The sequence below is a fragment of the Saimiri boliviensis genome, chromosome 2 (genome assembly GCF_048565385.1).
Source record: "Saimiri boliviensis isolate mSaiBol1 chromosome 2, mSaiBol1.pri, whole genome shotgun sequence".
Classification (NCBI taxonomy): domain Eukaryota; kingdom Metazoa; phylum Chordata; class Mammalia; order Primates; family Cebidae; genus Saimiri; species Saimiri boliviensis.
In genome coordinates, this window is record NC_133450.1 from 217,973,845 (window position 1) to 217,994,134 (window position 20,290).

Consider the following 20,290-nt stretch of genomic DNA (forward strand, 5'->3'; position numbering starts at 1 on the left):
GCCATGTGGTCCTGGCTGGTCTCAACCTCCTGGCCTCAAGTGGTCTGTCTGCCCGCATTGGCCTCCCAAAGTGCTGGGATTACAGGCTTGAGCCACAGTGCTCAGCCCTGATACTTTTCATTGATTCTGATTTGATATGAGGAAATTGTCCTTTGTACTTTAGTTTTGTCTTCCTTTACTCATTGAGATGCTGTTGATCTAAAAAATTTTAGCAGTTCAGAGTGACCTCGTTGGGACTATAATTAACTCACATATCCATGTTTGGATATAGCGTATGTGTTATTATTATTAATACTATTATTTTGCTTGTTTGCTCATTTTTTTAGTGCTGAAGCTTCCCCTGCTGAATGTTGCCAACATGCCAAGATTTTGGAAGATACACAATTTGTTGATGGGTATAAACAATTGGGATTTCAGGAGACTGCTTATGGAGAATTCTTGAGTCGATTGAGAGAAAATCCTCGTCTTATTGCCTCCTCTTTGGTTGCTGGAGAGAAACTTAATCAAGAGAATACACAAAGTGTTATTTACACAGTTTTTACCTCCCTGTATGGCAATTGCATCATGCAAGAAGATGAAAGCTACCTCCTTCAGGTTTTGCGATACTTGATTGAATTTGAACTTAAAGAAAGTGACAACCCTAGGCGACTTTTGAGGAGAGGAACTTGTGCCTTCAGCATCTTATTTAAACTTTTTTCTGAAGGACTGTTTTCTGCCAAACTTTTCCTCACAGCCACTTTACATGAGCCAATTATGCAACTGCTTGTTGAAGATGAAGATCACCTGGAAACAGATCCAAATAAGCTAATTGAAAGGTTCTCCCCATCTCAGCAGGAAAAACTCTTCGGAGAGAAGGGCTCAGATAGATTTAGGCAAAAAGTTCAAGAAATGGTGGAGTCCAATGAAGCCAAACTAGTGGCTTTGGTGAACAAATTTATTGGTTATCTCAAACAGAACACATACTGTTTTCCACATAGTTTAAGGTGGATCGTGTCTCAGATGTACAAAACCCTTTCCTGTGTAGATAGGCTGGAAGTTGGGGAGGTCAGGGCAATGTGTACTGATCTCCTGCTGGCCTGCTTCATTTGTCCTGCAGTTGTCAATCCAGAACAGTATGGAATAATTTCCGATGCTCCTATTAATGAGGTGGCACGATTTAATCTGATGCAGGTATGCTTTTGCTGTTTTCATGAATGTGGCATTTAAAATCAGTTGATTAGGCTGTGGGGGTGGGAACAAATAATACGGTGACAATTGATATATTCTTACTACTTTTTCTCAACCAGTCCTAAATATTTGCATCTTAGTAAATAAAAGCAATAATACTGGGATTTAGAATTATTGCAGTCACAAAACATTTTGTATTTGTTTTTAAATGGAATCCTCACACACTTGAATATAGAGTTGATTAAATTTTTCTAGAACAAGTCCACCATTCTTGTTCTATAATTTCAAAACTCAAAATGAATAAAAACTGAGTGTCTTCTATACTTCATTTGGTAGCAAACCTGTGCTGAACTAACATGAGGCTATTCACAATTTTTTTAATTTAAATTTTTATTTACTTTTTTGAGATGGAGTCTCTCTCTGTCACCAGGCTGGAGTGCAGTAGGTTCAAGCGATTCTCCTGCCTCAGCCTCCTGATTAGCTGGGACTATAGGTGTGTGCCACCACGCTCAGTTAATTTTTTGTATTTTTGGTAGAGATGGGGTTTTACCATGTTGGCCAGGATGGTCTCGATCTCCTGACCTTGTGATCTGCCCACCTCAGCCTTCCAGAGTGCTGGGATTACAGGCTTGAGCCACCATGCTGGGCCTATTTTTTTTTTTTTTTCTTTTTTGAGACAGAATTTCACTCTTGTTGCCTAGGCTGGAGTGCAATGGTGAAATCTTGCCTCACTGCAACCTCCGCCTCCTGGGTTCAAGTGATTCTCCTGCCTTAGCTTACCGAGTAGCTGACATTACAGTCGCCCACCACCAGGCCCAGCTATATTTATAATTGTTATTCCGTTTAGTGCTAGTGAATACTCATGTTTTGTTGCAGAAATGTTAATGCATTTAATTACAGAATGCCATCTATATATTGAATATGTTGTATATATGCACTATATTACCTTTCTAAAATCTCTAAATTCTGAAATCTGAAACTCTTCTAAGAGTTTCAGAAGGAGGATTTTTGGATCTATATTAGCACTTTTTTCCAATCATCTGAATGACTGAACTCAGGTTATTATTTCTTCATGAACTCTTTTAATCATATCCCTCAGATATACTGTGAAGATTTATTCACAATAGACTATTTTTGGGTGCTTTTTAAAAAATGATTAGCTCAGGCTGGGTATAGTGGCTGTCACCTGTAATCCCAGCCCTTTGGGAGTCCAAGGTGGGCAGATCGTTTGAGGCCAGGAGTTCCAAACCAGCTTCGGCAACATAGACCCCCCTGCCCTGTGTCTATTAAAAAAAAAAAAGAAAAAATTGGCTGAGTGTGGTGGCTCACACCTGTAATCCCAGCACTTTGGGAGGCTGAGGCGGGCAGATCTCCTGAGGTCAGGAGTTTGAGACCAGCTTGACTAACATGGAGAAACTCTGTCTCTACTAAAAATACAAAATTAGCTGGGCGTGGTGCTGCCTGCCTATAACCCCAGCTACTCGGGAGGCTGAGGCAGGTGAATTGCTTGAAACTGGGAGGAGGAGGTTGCAATGAGCTGAGATTGCACTATTGCACTCCAGCCTGGGCAATAAGAGCGAAACTCTGCCTCAAAAAAAATTTTTTTTTAATCCAAAAAAATGATTAACTCTTGTTTTTTATGATCAGTTATATCACCTTGGGATGTTTACCAATTTACTATATAGAAATGCCTGAAATAAAATTTTTAACTTTTAAAAACATTTTCTAAATTAAAAAATTTATAGTATGGAACTCTTCACAAATTTGTGTGTCATCCTTGCACAGGGGCCATGTTAATCTCTTGTAGAGTTCCAATTTTAGTATATGTGCTGCTGAAGCAAGCAGAAGATTTTCAACACCTTAACATCCATGAAACTAATTTTTTCTTTTTTTTGAGACAGAGTCTTACTCTCTTACCCGGGCTGTACTGTAGTAGTGCCATCTTAGCTCACTGTAACCTTTAACTCCTGGGCTCAAGTGACCCTCCTGCCTCACCCTCCTGAGTAGCTGGGACTGTAGGTGTATACCACACCTGGATCATTTAAAACATGTTTTTATAGAGACAGGGTCTTGGTGTGTTGCCCAGGCTGGTCTGGAACTCCTGGCCTCGTAATCCTCCTACCTTGACCTCTCAAAGTGTTGGGATTATGGGTGTGAGGCACTGTGCCTCACAGCCCGTGAAACATCAAATTTATTCTTATGGTAGGTAATATAATTGTAGTTTTATATTTTGTCATTCCAGTAGAGATTGAATTACATATTTTCAAAATAGTAAAAAGGGGGCTTGTCCCCGATATTAAGAAGAGGATGCTGTAATGACTTTCATCATCAGCCTTTAAAGAGAGTACAGTAACAACTTACTTTTGCCAGTAAGGTACTTTGTCTATGAATTAGTATTTACTTCACTAAACCAGCTTGTGTTCCATAGAAATTATTTGCTTTTAAATCTAGGAAAAAAATTCTACCTTGAGTGCATTGTGAACTCTCTAGGGTAATGTTGTTAATATTAACTTGAGGTAATTTATGAGTGAGTCAGGCTCTAAACACATGAAAAGTAAAATACCAGAAGCAAATGTATTGTACCTTTTTTTTTTGAGATGGAGTCTCGCTCTGTTACCCAGGCTGGAGTGCAGTGGCTCGATCTCGGCTCACTGCAACCCCTTCCTACCAGGTTCAAGTGATTCTCCTGCCTCAGCCTCCCGAGTAGCTAGGACCACAGGCCTGTTCCACCATGCCTGACTAATTATTGTATTTTTAGTAAAGATGGGATTTCGCTATGTTGGCCAGGCCGGTCTTGAACTCCTGACCTCAGGTGATCCACCCACCTCAGTTTCCCAAAGTGTTGGCATTACAGGTGTGAGCCACCACACCCAACCTGTACTTTTTTCCCCCCCATTGTTGATATCTTATGTGTTAAAGAGAAATTAAAGCAAAAATTTCTATATTCTCTCTATAACTCTCAATCTAAAAATAGTAAAAGCTGATATAAAGTATGCATTTTATTGGGGATACTATATCATATGCCTGGTCAGGTGGAATGGATAGTATTATGAAACAGATTTTTAGAAAAGAATAGACATGATTGCTTTCATTAAGAGGAATTTGTGAGTATCTATCTATAGCTTATGTGTCCCTACCACTGCTTTGGGTTGCAGGTGGGCCGCCTTTTGCAGCAGTTAGCAATGACTGGCTCTGAAGAGGGAGATCCCCGAACAAAGAGCAGCCTTGGAAAATTTGACAAAGTAAGAATAAATATGGTTTATAGAAAATTCTGCTGAAGTATTAGTGAGCCTAACTGCTCACTAACTCTATTAAATCTTGTCCTTAGGTGATGTCTGAATTAAATGTTCTTTTAATTAGTTACAGTATTGGATCAGCAGCATTGAAAAGATGTCATTGGCCAGGCGCGGTGGCTCATGCCTGTAATCCTAGCACTTTGGGAGGCCAAGGTGGGTGGATCACCTGAGGTCAGGAGTTGAAGACCAGCCTGGCCATCATGGTGAAACCCCATCTTTTTTTTTTTTTTTTTTTTTGAGACGGAGTTTCGCTCTTGTTACCCAGGCTGGAGTGCAATGGCGCGATCTCGGCTCACCGCAACCTCCGCCTCCTGGGCTCAGGCAATTCTCCTGCCTCAGCCTCCTGAGTAGCTGGGATTACAGGCACGTGCCACCATGCCCAGCTAATTTTTTTGTATTTTTAGTAGAGACGGGGTTTCACCATGTTGACCAGGATGGTCTCGATCTCTCGACCTTGTGATCCACCCGCCTCGGCCTCCCAAAGTGCTGGGATTACAGGCTTGAGCCACCGCGCCCGGTGAAACCCCATCTTAAAACAAAACAAAACAAAACAAAACAAAAAAAAAGATGTCATTAAAGATGATTAACTCCCACAGATGCCACATAAAGAGAATCAGAACTATTAAGATAATTTTATTTCGAAAAGTTTATTTTATTTATTTATTTATTTATTTATTTTTTTGAGACAGAGTTTCGCTCTTGTTACCCAGGCTGGAGTGCAATGGCGCGATGTCGGCTCACTGCAACCTCCGCCTCCTGGGTTCAGGCAATTCTCCTGCCTCAGCCTCCTGAGTAGCTGGGATTACAGGCACGTGCCACCATGCCCAGCTAATTTTTTGTATTTTTAGTAGAGACGGGGTTTCACCGTGTTGACCAGGATGGTCTCGATCTCTTGACCTCGTGATCCACCCGCCTCGGCCTCCCAAAGTGTTGGGATTACAGGCGTGAGCCACCGCGCCCGGCCAAAAAGTTTATTTTTAAAAAATTGTCACTAGATTAAATCCATAGAAACTGAATCAGCAGTAGTTGTATAACTTCTAATTTTTTTTTTTTTTTTTTTTTTTTTTTTTTTTTTGAGACGGAGTTTCACTCTTGTTACCGAGGCTGGAGTGTAATGGCGTGATCTTGGCTCACCGCAACCTCCGTCTCCTGGGTTCAGGCTATTCTCCTGCCTCTGAGTAGCTGGGATTACAGGCGTGCGCCACCATGCCCAGCTAATTTTTTGTATTTTTAGTAGAGACGGGGTTTCACCATGTTGACCAGGATGGTCTTGATCTCTTGACCTCGTGATCCACCCGCCTCGGCCTCCCAAAGTGCTGGGATTACAGGCTTGAGCGACCGCGCCCGGCCAACTTTTAAATTTTTAAAATAGTTGTATAACTTTGAAATCCATAGAAATATGAATCAGCAATAATTTTGTAAGTTTAAAATTTTTGAGTCAGTGTCTCACTGTGTTGCCCAGGCTGGAGTGCAGTGGTATGATTATGGCTCAAACTCCCGGGCTGAAGCAATCTTTCCACCTGAGCCTCCCAAGTAGCTGGGCTGCAGGGGCACACCGCCGTGCCCGGTTTTTATTGTTGTAGAGATGAGCTCTTGCTGTGTTGCCCAGACTGGTCTTGAACTCCTGGCCTCAAGCGATCCTACTGCCTCAGTGTTCCAGCATCCTAGGATTACAGATGTCAGCCACCATGCCTAGTCGATAATTGTTTAATTTTAAGTGTAGTTTATAAGTTAATATCTATGACATTGTTCAATTAATTTAGTTAAATAAAATTTTAATCAGTCTTACCTTGAGTAGGTATCCATTCAACCTAGGAAAATTCAAGGATATTTCTTTTTTTCTTTTCTTTTTTTTTTTGAGATGGAGTTTCCCTCTGTCACCCAGGCTGGAGTGCAGTGGCATGATTTTGGCTCACTGCAACCTCCTGAGTTCAAGCGATACTTTTGCCTCAGTCTCCCTAGTGGCTGGGATTATAGGTGTGTGCCACCATGCCTGGCTAATTTTTTATTTTTAGTGGAGACAGGGTTTTACCATGTTAGTCAGGCTGGTCTCCAACTCCTGACCAAGGCAGGTGATCCGCCTGGGATTACAGGCGTGAGGTACTGTGTCTGGCTTTTTTTTTTTTTTTTTTTAAGCTGGAGTCTTGCTGTGTCGCCCAGGCTGGAGTGCAGTGGCTCAGTCTCAGCTCACTGAAACCTCTGCCTCCTGGGTTCAAGTGATTTTCCTGCCTTAGCCTCCTGAGTAGCCAGGACTACAGGCGCCTGCCATCATGCCCAGCTCATTTTTGTATTTTTAGTAGAGATAGGGTTTCACCATGTTGGCCAGGATAGTCTTGATCTCCTGACCTTGTAATCCACTGCCTCAGCCTCCCAGGGTGCTAGGATTACAGGCGTGAGCCACTGCACCCGGCCCAATTCAAGGATATTTCAGTAAAATTCCTTTTCCACCTCTCATCTCTAATCTTCATTCCCTGCCCCCACAAAAGATTCATTGTTTTTTTTTTTGAGATGGAGTTTCGCTCGTTACCCAGGCTGGAGTGCAATGGCGCAATCTCTGCTCACTGCAACCTCCGCCTCCTGGGTTCAGGCAATTCTCCTGCCTCAGCCTCCTGGGTAGCTGGGATTACAGGTACGTGCCACCATGCCCAGCTAATTTTTTGTATTTTTAGTAGAGACGGGGTTTCACCATGTTGACCAGGATGGTCTCTTTCTCTTGACCTCGTGATCCATCTGCCTCAGCCTCCCAAAGTGCTGGGATTACAGGCATGAGCCACTGCGCCCGGCCGTTTTTGTTTTTTTGAGATGGAGTTTCGATTTTTTCATGGAAGTTCACTCTTGTCACCCAGACTGGAGTACAGTGATGCGACCTCGCTTACCATAACCTCCACCTCCCAGGTTCAAGCAATTCTCCTGCCTCAGCCTCCGAGTAGCTGAGATTAGAGGCGTGAGCCACCATGCCTGGCCCCCAAAAGATTCTTGATGTTACCAGGCTTTTGTGTATCCTACTAGAGGTCCATATGTGTACAAGCAAATTCCTACGTATACTGTGTAGTTCCATCCACCTCATCCTTCCCCTTTCAGAAATAGTAACACAGTGTTACTGTTATGTCTGTGTTGTGTTATGTTTGTCTCCAAGATCTTACTTTATTTCCTTTTTTTTTGAGACAGGGTCTTACTTTGTCACCCAGGCTGCAGTGCACTGATGCCATCTGAGCTCCTGCAGCCTTGACCTCCCTGGTGCAAGCAGTCCTCCCACCTCAGCTTCCCAAGTAGCTGGGGCTGTAGGTGCGCATGACCACACCTGGCTAATTTTTGTATTTTTTATAGAGACAAGGTTTTGCCGCGTCGCCCAAGTGGTTGCAAACTTCTGAGCTCAAGCAACCCACCCCCCTTTGCCCTCTCAAAGTGCTAGGTTTGCAGGCATGCACCACCACACCCAGCCCCAAGATCTTAGTCTAGTATCAGTACAAAAAAAGATTAATTTTTTTAGGTGGGGTGCAGTGGCTCATTCTGGTAATCCTAGTGCTGTACACACTTTGGAAAGCTGAGGTGGGTGGATCACTTGAGCTCAGAAGTTTGAGACCAGTCTGGGCAACTTGGTGAAACCCCATGTCTACAAAAAATACAACAATTAGGCTGGGCGAGGTGGCTTACACCTATAATTCTAGCACTTTGGGAGGCCAAGGCAGGTGGATCACCTGAGGTCAGGAGTTGGAGACCAGCCTGTCCAACATGGCGAAACCCCATCTCTACTAAAAATACACAAATTAGCCGGGCATGGTGGTGACACCTATAATCACAGCTACTTGGGAGGCTGAGGCAGGAGAATCGCTTTAATGGGTGGAAAGGGGGTGTTGGGGGATGGAGGTTGTAGTGAGCTGAGATGGCGCCGTTTTACTCCAACTTGGACCAAAGAACAAAACTTTGTCTCAAAAAAAGAAAAAAAAATTGATTTGTTTAACATCTTAGAAAAATAGGAATTTTTTTTTTTTTTTTTAAGATGGGATTTCACCATGATGGCCAGGCTGGTCTTGAACTCCTGACCTCAGGTGATCCACCCACCTTGGCCTCCCAAAGTGCTAGGATTACAGGTGTGAGCCACTGCGCCCGGCCAAAAAAATAGGATTTTTAAGATGTTAAAATTTTTTCATGCTTGTCCACCTTAATGAGAAATTTTGTTCCAGTATTTTAAAGGGGAGATGTTTCACTGTTGTTTTCCTGTTTTAACAGAGCTGTGTTGCTGCTTTCCTTGATGTTGTGATTGGGGGCCGTGCTGTGGAGACCCCTCCATTGTCTTCCGTTAATCTTCTGGAAGGATTGAGCAGAACTGTGGTTTATATAACCTACAGTCAGCTTATTACTCTGGTAATGGCTTCATTGTTTAATAGTTCTCTCAAAAGTCTTTTAGCTAAGTGTGAGCAGAAACATACATGAGTACATTGTGTGAGAAATACATACTGTATTTGAAAAAATGATTTCACTAGCTAATGCTCTTTGCTTTTGCCAGGTGAATTTTATGAAGAGTGTCATGTCTGGAGATCAACTAAGAGAAGATAGAATGGCTCTTGACAATTTATTGGCAAACCTACCCCCGGCCAAGCCAGGAAAAAGCAGCAGTTTAGAAATGACTCCATACAATACACCTCAGCTGTCTCCAGCAACCACTCCAGCAAATAAAAAGAATCGATTACCTATAGGTAAAGAGAGTTTATCATATCAGAGCTTTCCCTTAAATTTAATATTGCCTTAGCCTTTGTTATTGTTCAGTGTTTTGGAATATATGTTTAAATAGTTGAGAAAGTCTTTCTCTTCATGTTTACTGATGGTATTTCAATTTTTAGAAATCGTATCAGATTAGTTAATTTTTATCCAGTAGGCTTTAGCTTTGTCTACATACTTTTCATAATTAATTGAAGTCATACTATCCACAGTATAGTTTGTTTAAATTTTATTGTTTTTTCTTGAAAAAATTTTGGAAGTGTTGTAAGTAGTCATTTTTTTTTTCTTCTTTTTACCTTTTTTTTTTTTTTTTTTTTTTTTTAAAGATGGGGTTTCACCATGTTGGTCAGGCTGGTTTTGAACTCCTGACCTCAGGTGATCCACCCACTTTGGCCTCCAAAGTGATTGGATTACAGGCATGAGCCACCATGCCCAGCCCCATTTTTTTTTTTTTTTTTTTTTTCTTGAGACACAGTTTCACTCTTGTTGCTCAGGATGGAGTGCAGTGGCACCATCTCCGTTCACCGCAGCCTCTGCCTCCTGGGTTCAAGTGATTCTCCTGCCTCAGCCTCCTGAGTAGCTGAGATGATAGGTATGCCCCACCACACCTGGCTAATTTTGTATTTTTAGTAGAGACAGGGTTTCTCCATGTTGATCAGGTCTTGAACTCCCGACCTCAGGAGATTCACTTGCCTCAGCCTCCCAAAGTGCTGGAATTACAGCTGTGAGCCACTACACCTGGCCTATAAGTAGTCATTTTTAAAATTATGTAGCCCTCTCAGCTGGGTGTGGTGGCATATGCCTGTGGTCCCAGCTACTTGGAAGGCTGAGATAGAGAGATTGGTTGAGGCTGGAAGGTTGAGGCTGCAGTGAACCATGATCGTGCCACTGCACTTCAGCCTGGGTGACAGAATGAGACCCTGTTTCAAAAAAAAATTATATAGCCCCCTCCTTTCTACAAAGTTCTAAATAATATAACAAACAATATTATTTTATAAGTTTCTGTCGATAAAGTGGAAAATAATAGTTACTATTTTTCTATTATTATTTTCATAAATGTCTTTTTATCAGCTGAGCTAAGATACCTTAATGTTATAAAATAAAGCAAAAGTTTCATTTTATTTTTTTAAGTTTGTTTATTTAAGAATTCTATTTAATGTAGCTTTATTTGCTTGGTTAATATTTGTTATCTATCTATCTACAAAAAAATTAATTGAGCCTATACCGTGTCCCAGACACTGGGTAGGCACTTTATAAATGTTTCATTTAATCCACACAAAAGTCCCGTGAGAGTGGATGTGTCTTGCACATGAGCACTGTGATAGATACTGGATGCAAAGACCATTAGGACCTGCCCTTACTGTCAAGTTGGCTGTTGATAGCTTAGTTAGGGAGAATAAGAGGAGACTAGTATCTTTCAGCATACTAAGTGTTCTGAGGAGATAGGTACAGGGTTATGGGGACAGCTAACTTAGCCAAATGGTGGTGGTATTAGGAGAAGGTCTTGGAGCAGGTGAAGCCGACTTGCACTTGTGTTGAAGGGTAAGTGGGAGTTAGACAAAGTAAGACAGGGCCAAAGCATTTAGGGCGGGGAACAGGAGTATCTTAGTGCCTGCCTAATTGTAATGAGGAACTCGGCAACACTTAAGTGAACATAGTTCTTTTTAATTTATGCATTTTGAAGAGAGGGATTTTACTTTTAAACTTCTTGAGCTGATTTGTTAAGAACTGCCAGTTTCTTAAAATTAAGTCTACCTTATATTTGTGTGTTTTTTGAGATGAAGTCTTGCTCTGTTGCTCAGACTGGAGTGCAGTGGCATGGCCTTGACTGGCTGCAACGTCCGCCTCCCGAGTTCAAGTGATTCTCCTACCTCAGCCTCCCAAGTAGCTGGGAGTATAGGCAACTGCCACCACGCCGGGCTAATTTTTTATATATTTGGTAGAGATGGGGTTTCACCATGTTGGCCAGGATGGTCTCGAACTCCTGACCTCGTGATCTGCCCGCCTCGGCCTTCAGAGCACTGGGATTACAGGTGTGATCCGCTACACCCGGCCTCTACCTTATATTTAACATAATGTGAAATTGTATCATCAACAGGAGTGTGGCATTATACTCTTCAAGTCTGTCTTACTGCATCATTGCGTTATGTCAGTTTTCAAAATTAAAATAAAAAAGGAGTTTTGCACCTAATAGTTGTTTTTTTTTTGTTTGTTTGTTTGTTTTTTGAGATGGAGTCTCACTCTTGTTGCCCAGGCTGGAGTGCAGTGATGCAATCTCGGCTCACTGCAATCTCCGCCTCCCGAGTTCAAGCAATTCTCCTGCCTCAGCCTCCCCAGTAGTTGGGATTACAGGTACCTGCCACCACGCCTGGCTAATTTTTATATTTTTAGTAGAGATGGGGTTTCGCCATGTTGGCCACAATGGTCTTGAACTCCTGACCTCAGGTGATCCATCCACTTCGGCCTCCCAAAGTGCTGGGATTACAGGCGTGAGCCGCCACACTCGGCCACTTAATGGTTTTTAATATTAGGGGCTGTGTGCACTCTGTTCACATGATGAAGTAAATGATTTTTAGTAAATCAGAGATTTTTTCATTGTTCACTGCTATACATTACTTTTTAAAATTTCTCATTATCTGAAAGTGTCATTAAATATGAGTCTGATGGAAAGTGAATTTCAAATGTATGCCCAGTATTGTTTTGTATAGTCATGTTACCTGGCTATTGTATTTATTTTGTATTTTTAAAAGTGTGTCCATTGTTCAGAGGGTTGATTTTCTTTCTATTTAATGCTTTCGCAACCCAGCACAACAATTAGCAGCCATCACTGCTTGGGATTCCTCAGCTACCAATATTACTGCTCATATTACACTAGTAACCCCGTTTGGTGGGTAATAGGCTGTTCTTCCTTTTCTTTTATAATTTTACTTAAGAAATAGTTTATAAAAGTATGTTTCATGTGCATATTGCTTTACTTTATGTAAATTGCTACATTTAATGACTTGCATTTTTATAAATTTAAGAGTTTGTTGCTGGGCGCAGTGGCTCACGCCTGTAATCCTAGCACTTTGGGAGGCCAAGGTGGATGGATTGTCTGAGCTCAAGAGTTTGAGACCAGCCTGGGCAACACGGTGAAACCCTGTCTCTTAACAAAAAAAGTAAAATAAAATAAGAGTTTGTTACTTAAGATTCATAGATCTATTCATGAGCTTTAATTTAAATTTTCAACTCAGTAGAAGATAGGGTGAGCAAATAAAGATATGAGTAGGCCTATTTTAGACTTGGAAATTGATGTGTGCTCTGAATTTTCAGACTAAAAGTGATTAATGAACATTAATCAGTATTGTAAAGAAAGACGATTGTTTGTATTTCTGCCTCTTTCTGTCTTGAAGTAGGTCAGCTTTTATACAACATGAAGTTGACTTTTGCTGCTCCAAGTTGTTTTTGCTTTATGTCTATATTTTTTATTATTTTGCACCAAAAGATAATTTCTATTTAGTATTCTGGTTCTACTGAATTTTATTGCCCTCTGAAATAAAATGTAAACTTTTCTTTTTTTTTTTTGAGACGGAGTCTCACTCTGTAACCCCCCAGGCTGGAATGCAAGGGTGCAATTTTGGCTCACTGCAACCTCCACCTCCTGGATTAAGTGATTCTCCTGCCTCAGCCTCCCAGGTAGTTGGGATTACAGGTGTCTGCCACCACACCTGGCTAATTTTTTGTATTTTTAGTAGAGATGAGGTTTCACCGTGTTGGCCAGGCTGGTCTCAAACTCCTGAAAGAGGAAGTTCAGTTATCTGTAGCAGTTAAATCATTTTATAGGATAAATAGTTAAGGTATCTTAAAAAGATAACAAATATCACTCCAAATCTTAAATTGATTGGGACATGTTTGCTGTTTGCAGACGTGGTCATCTATGTGGCAGTTCCTGTCACATGGACTTGGATCACTGTTCTTGATCATCAGTTTTGAAGGAGAATCTTTATTAGTAGTGTAACTTGAAGGATCTTGTTTTTTGTTTTGTTTTTTCTTATTTGTATTTTCACCACTATTGTTTTGTGCATGTGCAAATGTTCTGCACTAATAGAAAATCTATTTTCGCCGGGCGCGGTGGCTCAAGCCTGTAGTCCCAGCACTTTGGGAGGCCGAGGCGGGTGGATCACGAGGTCAAGAGATCGAGACCATCCTGGTCAACATGGTGAAACCCCGTCTCTACTAAAGGTGCAAAAAATTAGCTGGGCATGGTGGCGCGTGCCTGTAATCCCAGCTACTCTGGAGGCTGAGGCAGGAGAATTGCCTGAACCCAGGAGGTGGAGGTTGCGGTGAGCCGAGATCGCGCCATTGCACTCCAGCCTGGGTAACAAGAGCGAAACTCCATCTCAAAAAAAAAAAAAAAAAAAAAAAAAGAAAATCTATTTTCATATTTAGCATACCATTTTCTTCATTTGTCTATTTCTCTAAATTATTTTATTTGAAATTTTTTATTAGCAACTCGAAGCAGAAGCCGCACCAATATGCTAATGGACCTACATGTGGACCATGAAGGATCATCTCAAGAAACCATCCAGGAGGTGCAACCAGAAGAGGTGTTGGTCATTTCCTTAGGGACAGGTCCTCAGCTTACTCCAGGGATGATGTCAGAAAACGAGGTATGAAGTTACTTGGTCAGTTGCTTCTATAAATCAGTATTCATTTCTTAGTCCATACAGGCTGCTATAACAAAATACCAGAGGCCAGGTGGCTTATAAACAGCAGAAATTTATTTCTCATATTTGTAGAGGCCAGGAAGTCTGTAGTCAAGGCAGATTCATTGTCTCATGAGGATCCTTTTACTGATTCATAGATGATATATTCTTGCTATGTCTTTGGGCCTGTTTTATAAGGGCACTTATCCCATTTGTGAGGGGCCTGCCTTCATGATCTAATCACCTCCCAAAAGGCTCCATCTCCAAATAGCATCACCTTGGGGGTTAGAATTTCGACATAACAGATTTTGGGGGAGCACAGACATTCAGATCATAGCAGTAATTTTTTTTCTTTTTTTTTTTTTTTTGAGGTGGAGTCTCACTCTCTTGCCCAGGCTGGAGTGCAATGGTGTGATCTTGGCTCAATGTACCCTCTCCGTCCTGGGTTCAAGCAATTCTTCTGCCTCAGCCTCCCGAGTAGCTAGGCTTACAGGCATGCACCACCACGCCTGGGTAATTTTGTATTTTTAGTGGAGACAGGGTTTTGCCATGTTGGCCAGACTGGTCTTGAACTCCTGACCTCAAGTAATCCACTCACCTCGGCCTCCCAGAGTGCTGGGATTACAGGTGTGAGTCACCATGCCTGGCCAATGAATTTAATGCTTAATTCTTTGTTATCTTCAGTGGTCCCACCATGACACATCATCACATGGTAAGCTCCCTGTGAACAGTTGTGAGGCCCTTCACATTAATACATCTGTGGCACTGAAGTTGGTGAATAGGTCCAAGCAAAAGGAATTTTTCTAGCAGAAGCAGAAGAGAGATGAAGCCAGGAGACTGTGGTATAGAAATTGAAGAGAGTTTTCCAGTGACTTGTAGCAAGTCACTTTTCCAGTTTGTGTTTGTTTTTTTTATAGTGGCATACGAGTAGTATTCCTTGATTAAAGAGCCAAAAATATGTTGAAATACATCTCAAGATACATGTTGTATTTTTTGGCTGGTCGGGAAAAAATGGAAGGATAATGGAAAACTAAGAAAATAAAATTTTTTTAAGAAATGGGTTTGAGGCCGGGTGTGGTGGCTCACGCCTGTAATCCAAGCACTTTGGAGGTCAAGGCGGGCAGATCACCTGAGGTCGGGAGTTCAAGACCAGCCTGACCAACACGGTGAAACTCCGTCTTTAAAAAAAAAAAAAAAGAAAGAAACTGGTTTCAAGGTGTGGGAATCATTTTTAAGATATTTGTAACAAAACCACTTGGCTTAAATGCACATGAAAAGAAGAAGGCCAGACATGGTGGCTCACACCTATAATCCCAGCACTTTGGGAGGCTGAGGTGGGTGAATCACTTGAGGTCAGGAGTTTGAGACCAGCCTGACCAACATAGTAAAACCCCGTCCTTACTAAAAATACAAAATTAGCCAGGCGTGGTGGTGCATGCATGTAATTTCAGCTGCTTGAGAGGCTGAGACAGGAGAATTGCTTGAACCCAGGAGGTGGAGGTTGCAGTGAGCTGAGATCGCCCCCTTGCCCCATTGCACTCCAGCCTGGGCAACAAGAGTGAAACTCTGTCTCAAAAAAAAAACCAAAACCAAAACAACCCCCCCCGCCAAAGACAACAACAAAAAACACAGAAAAAAGAAATAAAAAGAAAAGAAGAAATCTTGACTCCCTAAAGATAGGAGGAGTCTCTTCTCATAGAATTGTGACCTCCTTAAAAAGTAGCGACATCTTATATTCAACAGTGATTGCTTATTATTCAAGAAAATTTGTGAATGGTCTAGGAACAAGAGGCCAATTTTAGTGATTGATAAAGTGATGGTGGTTGGTAAAGCTGTGTTTGGGACTATGACATAATCCCCCGTAGGAAAGAGGACCAGCAAACTCCCAAACTCCATCCCTCTACACACACATACAAATAAGCTGCCAAAAACTGTCAGAATCAACTTATTCAGAACTCTGGAATCTAATAAAAAACTTTTAGCAAGGGAATGCTTAATGAAGAAAAAACTGCTGAATTTTGTTAAGAGAGCTCTGTGATCCTACCCTGTTACCATTCTCAACCCCTAGTCCAATACCTGCTTTGAAGACAACAGCTGGTGTTCCTGTGCAGTGTGCTTGAGGTACTTGAGGGAGGAATGTGGACTTTATTTTGAAAGCATCATGGTTGTGTATTTTGATCTGTTTGATAGATCCTCAAAGATTGTCTCAAGGGCTTGGCTTTGTTTTGCCTGCCTCTGATATTTCCCAGGGCTGAGGCAGCTACACAGGTGGCATTTGTCAAAAGTATTGAAAAGCAGATATATTCGTTGTTTCTGCCTGCATTAAGGGGTAACTGTTAGGGCAAGCAGCAGACAGATCCAAATGCTTATGAAGGAAGAGGCTGGGGAAGGAGATACTGGGGGCACAAAGGCTCTGAAAAGCTTCCACGTGTTCTGGGGAATCTAGAAGATTGTACACATGCCTGGGGCTGGTCATGTGCTCAGGAAAGACTTTAGAAGACCCAAGCTGTCACTGCTAACTAACCTTCAGGCTGAACCCAAGCAGGAAGTGAAGGGTAAAGTACAGCTGCTAACTGCCTGGCTAAGTGTTGAAGTGCCCCAACACAGAACCAATCTTCAAAGACTTGGAAATGTTTTTTTTTTTTGAGGCGGAGTTTCGCTCTCGTTACCCAGGCTGGAGTGCAATGGCATGATCTCGGCTCACCGCAACCTCTGCCTCCTGGATTCAGGCAATTCTCCTGCCTCAGCCTCCTGAGTAGCTGGGATTACATGCACGTGCCACCATGCCCAGCTAATTTTTTGTATTTTTAGTAGAGACGGGGTTTCACCATGTTGACCAGGATGGTCTCGATCTCTTGACCTCATGATCCACCCACCTCGGCCTCCCAAAGTGCTGGGATTACAGTCGTGAGCCACTGCGCCCGGCCGGAAATGTTTTGTTTTATTTTATTCCAGGTACTAAATCTGCCAAATCACTTGCTGACCACTAAGCTAACAGAACAGAAACTTAAGCGGCCACACATGACAGAAAATTTAGAGAGGTCATTAAATAAACAGTCACCACAACAACCAGCAACAATCAACTCTGGGGGTTAAGAGATAAAATCTGATTTCCAGAATTGCTACATTATAATATCTATTTATTTATTTTATTATTTTTTAAATTATACTTTAAGTTCTGGGTTGCATGTGCAAAACATGCAGGTTTGTTACATAGGTATACATGTGCCATGGTGGTTTGCTGCATCCATCAACCTGTCATTGACATCTACAACTTTTGACAAATGCTATCTGTGTAGCATTAGGTATTTTTCCTAATGCTATCTCTTGTTCCCCACCCACCAGCAGACCCTGGTGTGTGATGTTCCCCTCCCTGTGTCCATGTATTTTCATTATTCAGCACCCACTTATGAGTGAGAACATGTGGTGCTTGGTTTTCCATTTCTGTGTTAGTTTGCTGAGAATGATGGTTTCCAGCTTCATCCATGTACCTGCAAAGGACATGAATGCACCCTTTTTTGTGACTGCATAGTATTCCTTGGTGTATATGTGCCACATTTTCTTTATCCAGTCTATCATTGATGGACATTTGGGTTGGTTCCACATGTTTGCTATTGTGAATAGTGATGCAGTAAACATACGTGTGCATGTGTCTTTATAGAAGAATGATTTATAATCCTTTGGGTATATACCCAGTAATAGGATTGCTGAGTCAAATGGTATTTCTAGTTCTAGATCCTTGGGGAATTGCCACACTGTCCTCCACAATGGTTGAATTAATTTATACTCCTACCAACAGTTCCTGTTTCTTCACATCCTTTCTGGCATCTGTTTCCTCACTTTTTTTTTTTTTTTGAGACGGAGTTTCGCTCTTGTTACCCAGGCTGGAGTGCAATGGCACGATCTTGGCTCACCACAACCTCCGCCTCCTGGGTTCAGGCAATTCTCCTGCCTCAGCCTCCTGAATAGCTGGGATTATAGGCACGTGCCACCATGCCCAGCTAATTTTTTGTATTTTTAGTAGAGACGGGGTTTCACCTTGTTGACCAGGATGGTCTCGATCTCTCGACCTCGTGATCCACCCGCCTCGGCCTCCCAAAGTGCTGGGATTACAAGCTTGAGCCACCGCGCCCGGCCTGTTTCCTGACTTTTTAATGGTCACTTTATAATATTTAAAATGTCTGGCTTTCAGCAAAACTTATGAGGCATATAAACAAACAAAAAATATGGCCCATTCACAGGAAAAAAGTTTTTTTTGTTTGTTTGTTTTTGTTTTTTTTTGAGACGGAGTTTCACTCTTGTTACCCAGGCTGGAGTGCAATGGCGAGATCTCGGTTCACCACAACCTCCGCCTCCTGGGTTCAAGCAATTCTCCTGCCTCAACCTCCTGAGTAGCTGGGATTACAGGCACGTGCCACCATGCCCAGCTAATTTTTTGTATTTTTAGTAGAGACGGGGTTTCACCATGTTGACTAGGATGGTCTCGATCTCTCGACCTCGTGATCCACCCGCCTCAGCCTCCCAAAGTGCTGGGATTACAGGCTTGAGCCACCGTGCCCAGCCTAAATTTTTTTTTTAATAAATAAAACTTTTATGTCTATTTAATTTCAAGCAAATAGAAAAAAAAAAAAGTCTTTTTTTTTGCGGGTGGGGGATGAAGTCACTTTCCCCAGGCTAGAGTGTGGTGCTGCAATCTCAGCTCATTGCAACCTCCGCCTCTAGGGTTCAGGTGATTCTCCTGCCTCAGCTTCCCAAGTACCTGGGATTGTAGGCACACGCCACCATGCCTGGCTAATTTTTGTATTTTTAGTAGAGATGGGGTTCCTTGTTGGTCAGGCCCCATGTTGGTCACGTGACCACAGATGATCTGCCTGACTAGGCTTCCCAAAGTGCTGGGATTGCAGGTGTGCAGGTGTGTCCACCATGCCCAGCCAAAAAAATCTGTATTCAAAGGCATCATGTGTAAATGTATAAAACCATTTAAAAACCTTTAATTTACTCAGAGCCAAAACAACAACCAAGAGTGTGTATTTTTTCTTTTTAAAAATCATTTATGTTTTAGCTGACAAAAATTGTGTCTATTTATAGTATACGTTTTTTTTTTTTTTTTTTGAGACGGAGTTTTGCTCTTGTCACCCAGGCTGGAGTGCAATGGCACGATCTCGGCTCACCGCAACCTCCGCCTCCTGGGTTCAGGCAATTCTCCTGCCTCAGCCTCCTGAGTAGCTGGGATTACAGGCACGCACCACCATGCCCAGTTAATTTTTTGTATTTTTAGTAGAGACGGGGTTTCACCATGTTGACCAGGTTGGTCTCGATCTCTCGACCTTGTGATCCATCCGCCTCGGCCTCCCAAAGTGCTGGGATTACAGGCTTGAGCCACCGCGCCCGGCTAGTATACGTATTTTGATATACATTGTGGAAAAGCTAAATAACATGTATTACCTCACATATTTTTCATTTTATGTGGTGAGAACTTTTTTTTTTTTGGTAAGTGAGGGCGCTATTCTTCCTTCATATTTTAGCAACAGCCAAGGGAGCCACGGCCTCTGAGTTCCAGTCTCAGGTGTGCCTAAAACACGCTATGTGACTCTCAACAAAGTACTCGGTTCTTCATTAAGGTGGAGCTATACATACAGACCTGAGTTGTACTAGGCTTGTAGGGAGTAGTGAGAAGTAATTATGTTATTTGGAAATCATCTGGTAAATAGAAAAGCAGTATAAAAAGGCCGTGATATCTAAGCTGGAGAGGATTGTGAAGTCATACTTCAGTTTCCGGTATGGACTTTTGTGGCCCTGTATGTTGTGATTAAGTGGGCGTTCAAACTAGATAGATTAAATCTTCGGTGGCTACAAAATAACATGATTACATTTTTCCTTTTAGTTGAATTTATTTACTTTTGTTTATTTACTTTATTTAAATATCGCATGTTTATTTACTTTTATTTATTTTAATTTTGCAGATTTGTCACATGCCAACTGTTTTATGTACATCTTTTTACTTAATTTTCAGCAATTACATGGCATATATACTGTTACTATCACCGTTTTATAGATGAAGAAACTGAGGCTTAGAGAATTTAAATAACTTGTCTATCCAAGGTTACATAGTTGACACGTGACAGAATTAGAAGGACCGGCGCGCTAACACTAAAGACCTCTGATTTGTTTAATTCTCATCACTACTCATCTTGTTTGTGGTTGCCTGTTCAGTCTTGACACTAGTAGGGTAACGGAAAGGCATAGCTTCAGTTGCTTTAATTGATACACTTTTATTCCACAGATATATATATATATATTTTTTTGAGACGGAGTTTCGCTCTTGTTACCCAGGCTGGAGTGCAATGGCGCGATCTCGGCTCACCGCAACCTCCGCCTCCTGGGTTCAAGCAATTCTCCTGCCTAAGCCTCCTGAGTAACTGG

General features: G+C 41.9%; 1 protein-coding gene and 1 pseudogene across 10 annotated transcripts in view; one reads left to right on the plus strand and one right to left on the minus strand.

Annotated features, from left to right (window-relative positions):
• GAPVD1 (GTPase activating protein and VPS9 domains 1) overlaps positions 1-20,290 on the plus strand; it is a 101,105-nt gene that overhangs the window by 35,204 nt on the left and 45,611 nt on the right. For 9 of the 10 annotated variants that reach the window (XM_074395339.1, XM_074395343.1, XM_074395342.1 and 6 more), the window contains exons 3-7: positions 327-1,170; positions 4,323-4,409; positions 8,694-8,828; positions 8,971-9,160; positions 13,671-13,831. In XM_074395339.1, the coding sequence (XP_074251440.1) occupies positions 327-1,170; positions 4,323-4,409; positions 8,694-8,828; positions 8,971-9,160; positions 13,671-13,831 (1,417 nt within the window). The remainder of the gene's footprint in view (positions 1-326; positions 1,171-4,322; positions 4,410-8,693; positions 8,829-8,970; positions 9,161-13,670; positions 13,832-20,290) is intronic. The other variant, XM_074395344.1, reaches the window with a different exon arrangement.
• Positions 2,908-3,008, minus strand: LOC120366460 (U6 spliceosomal RNA; annotated as a pseudogene).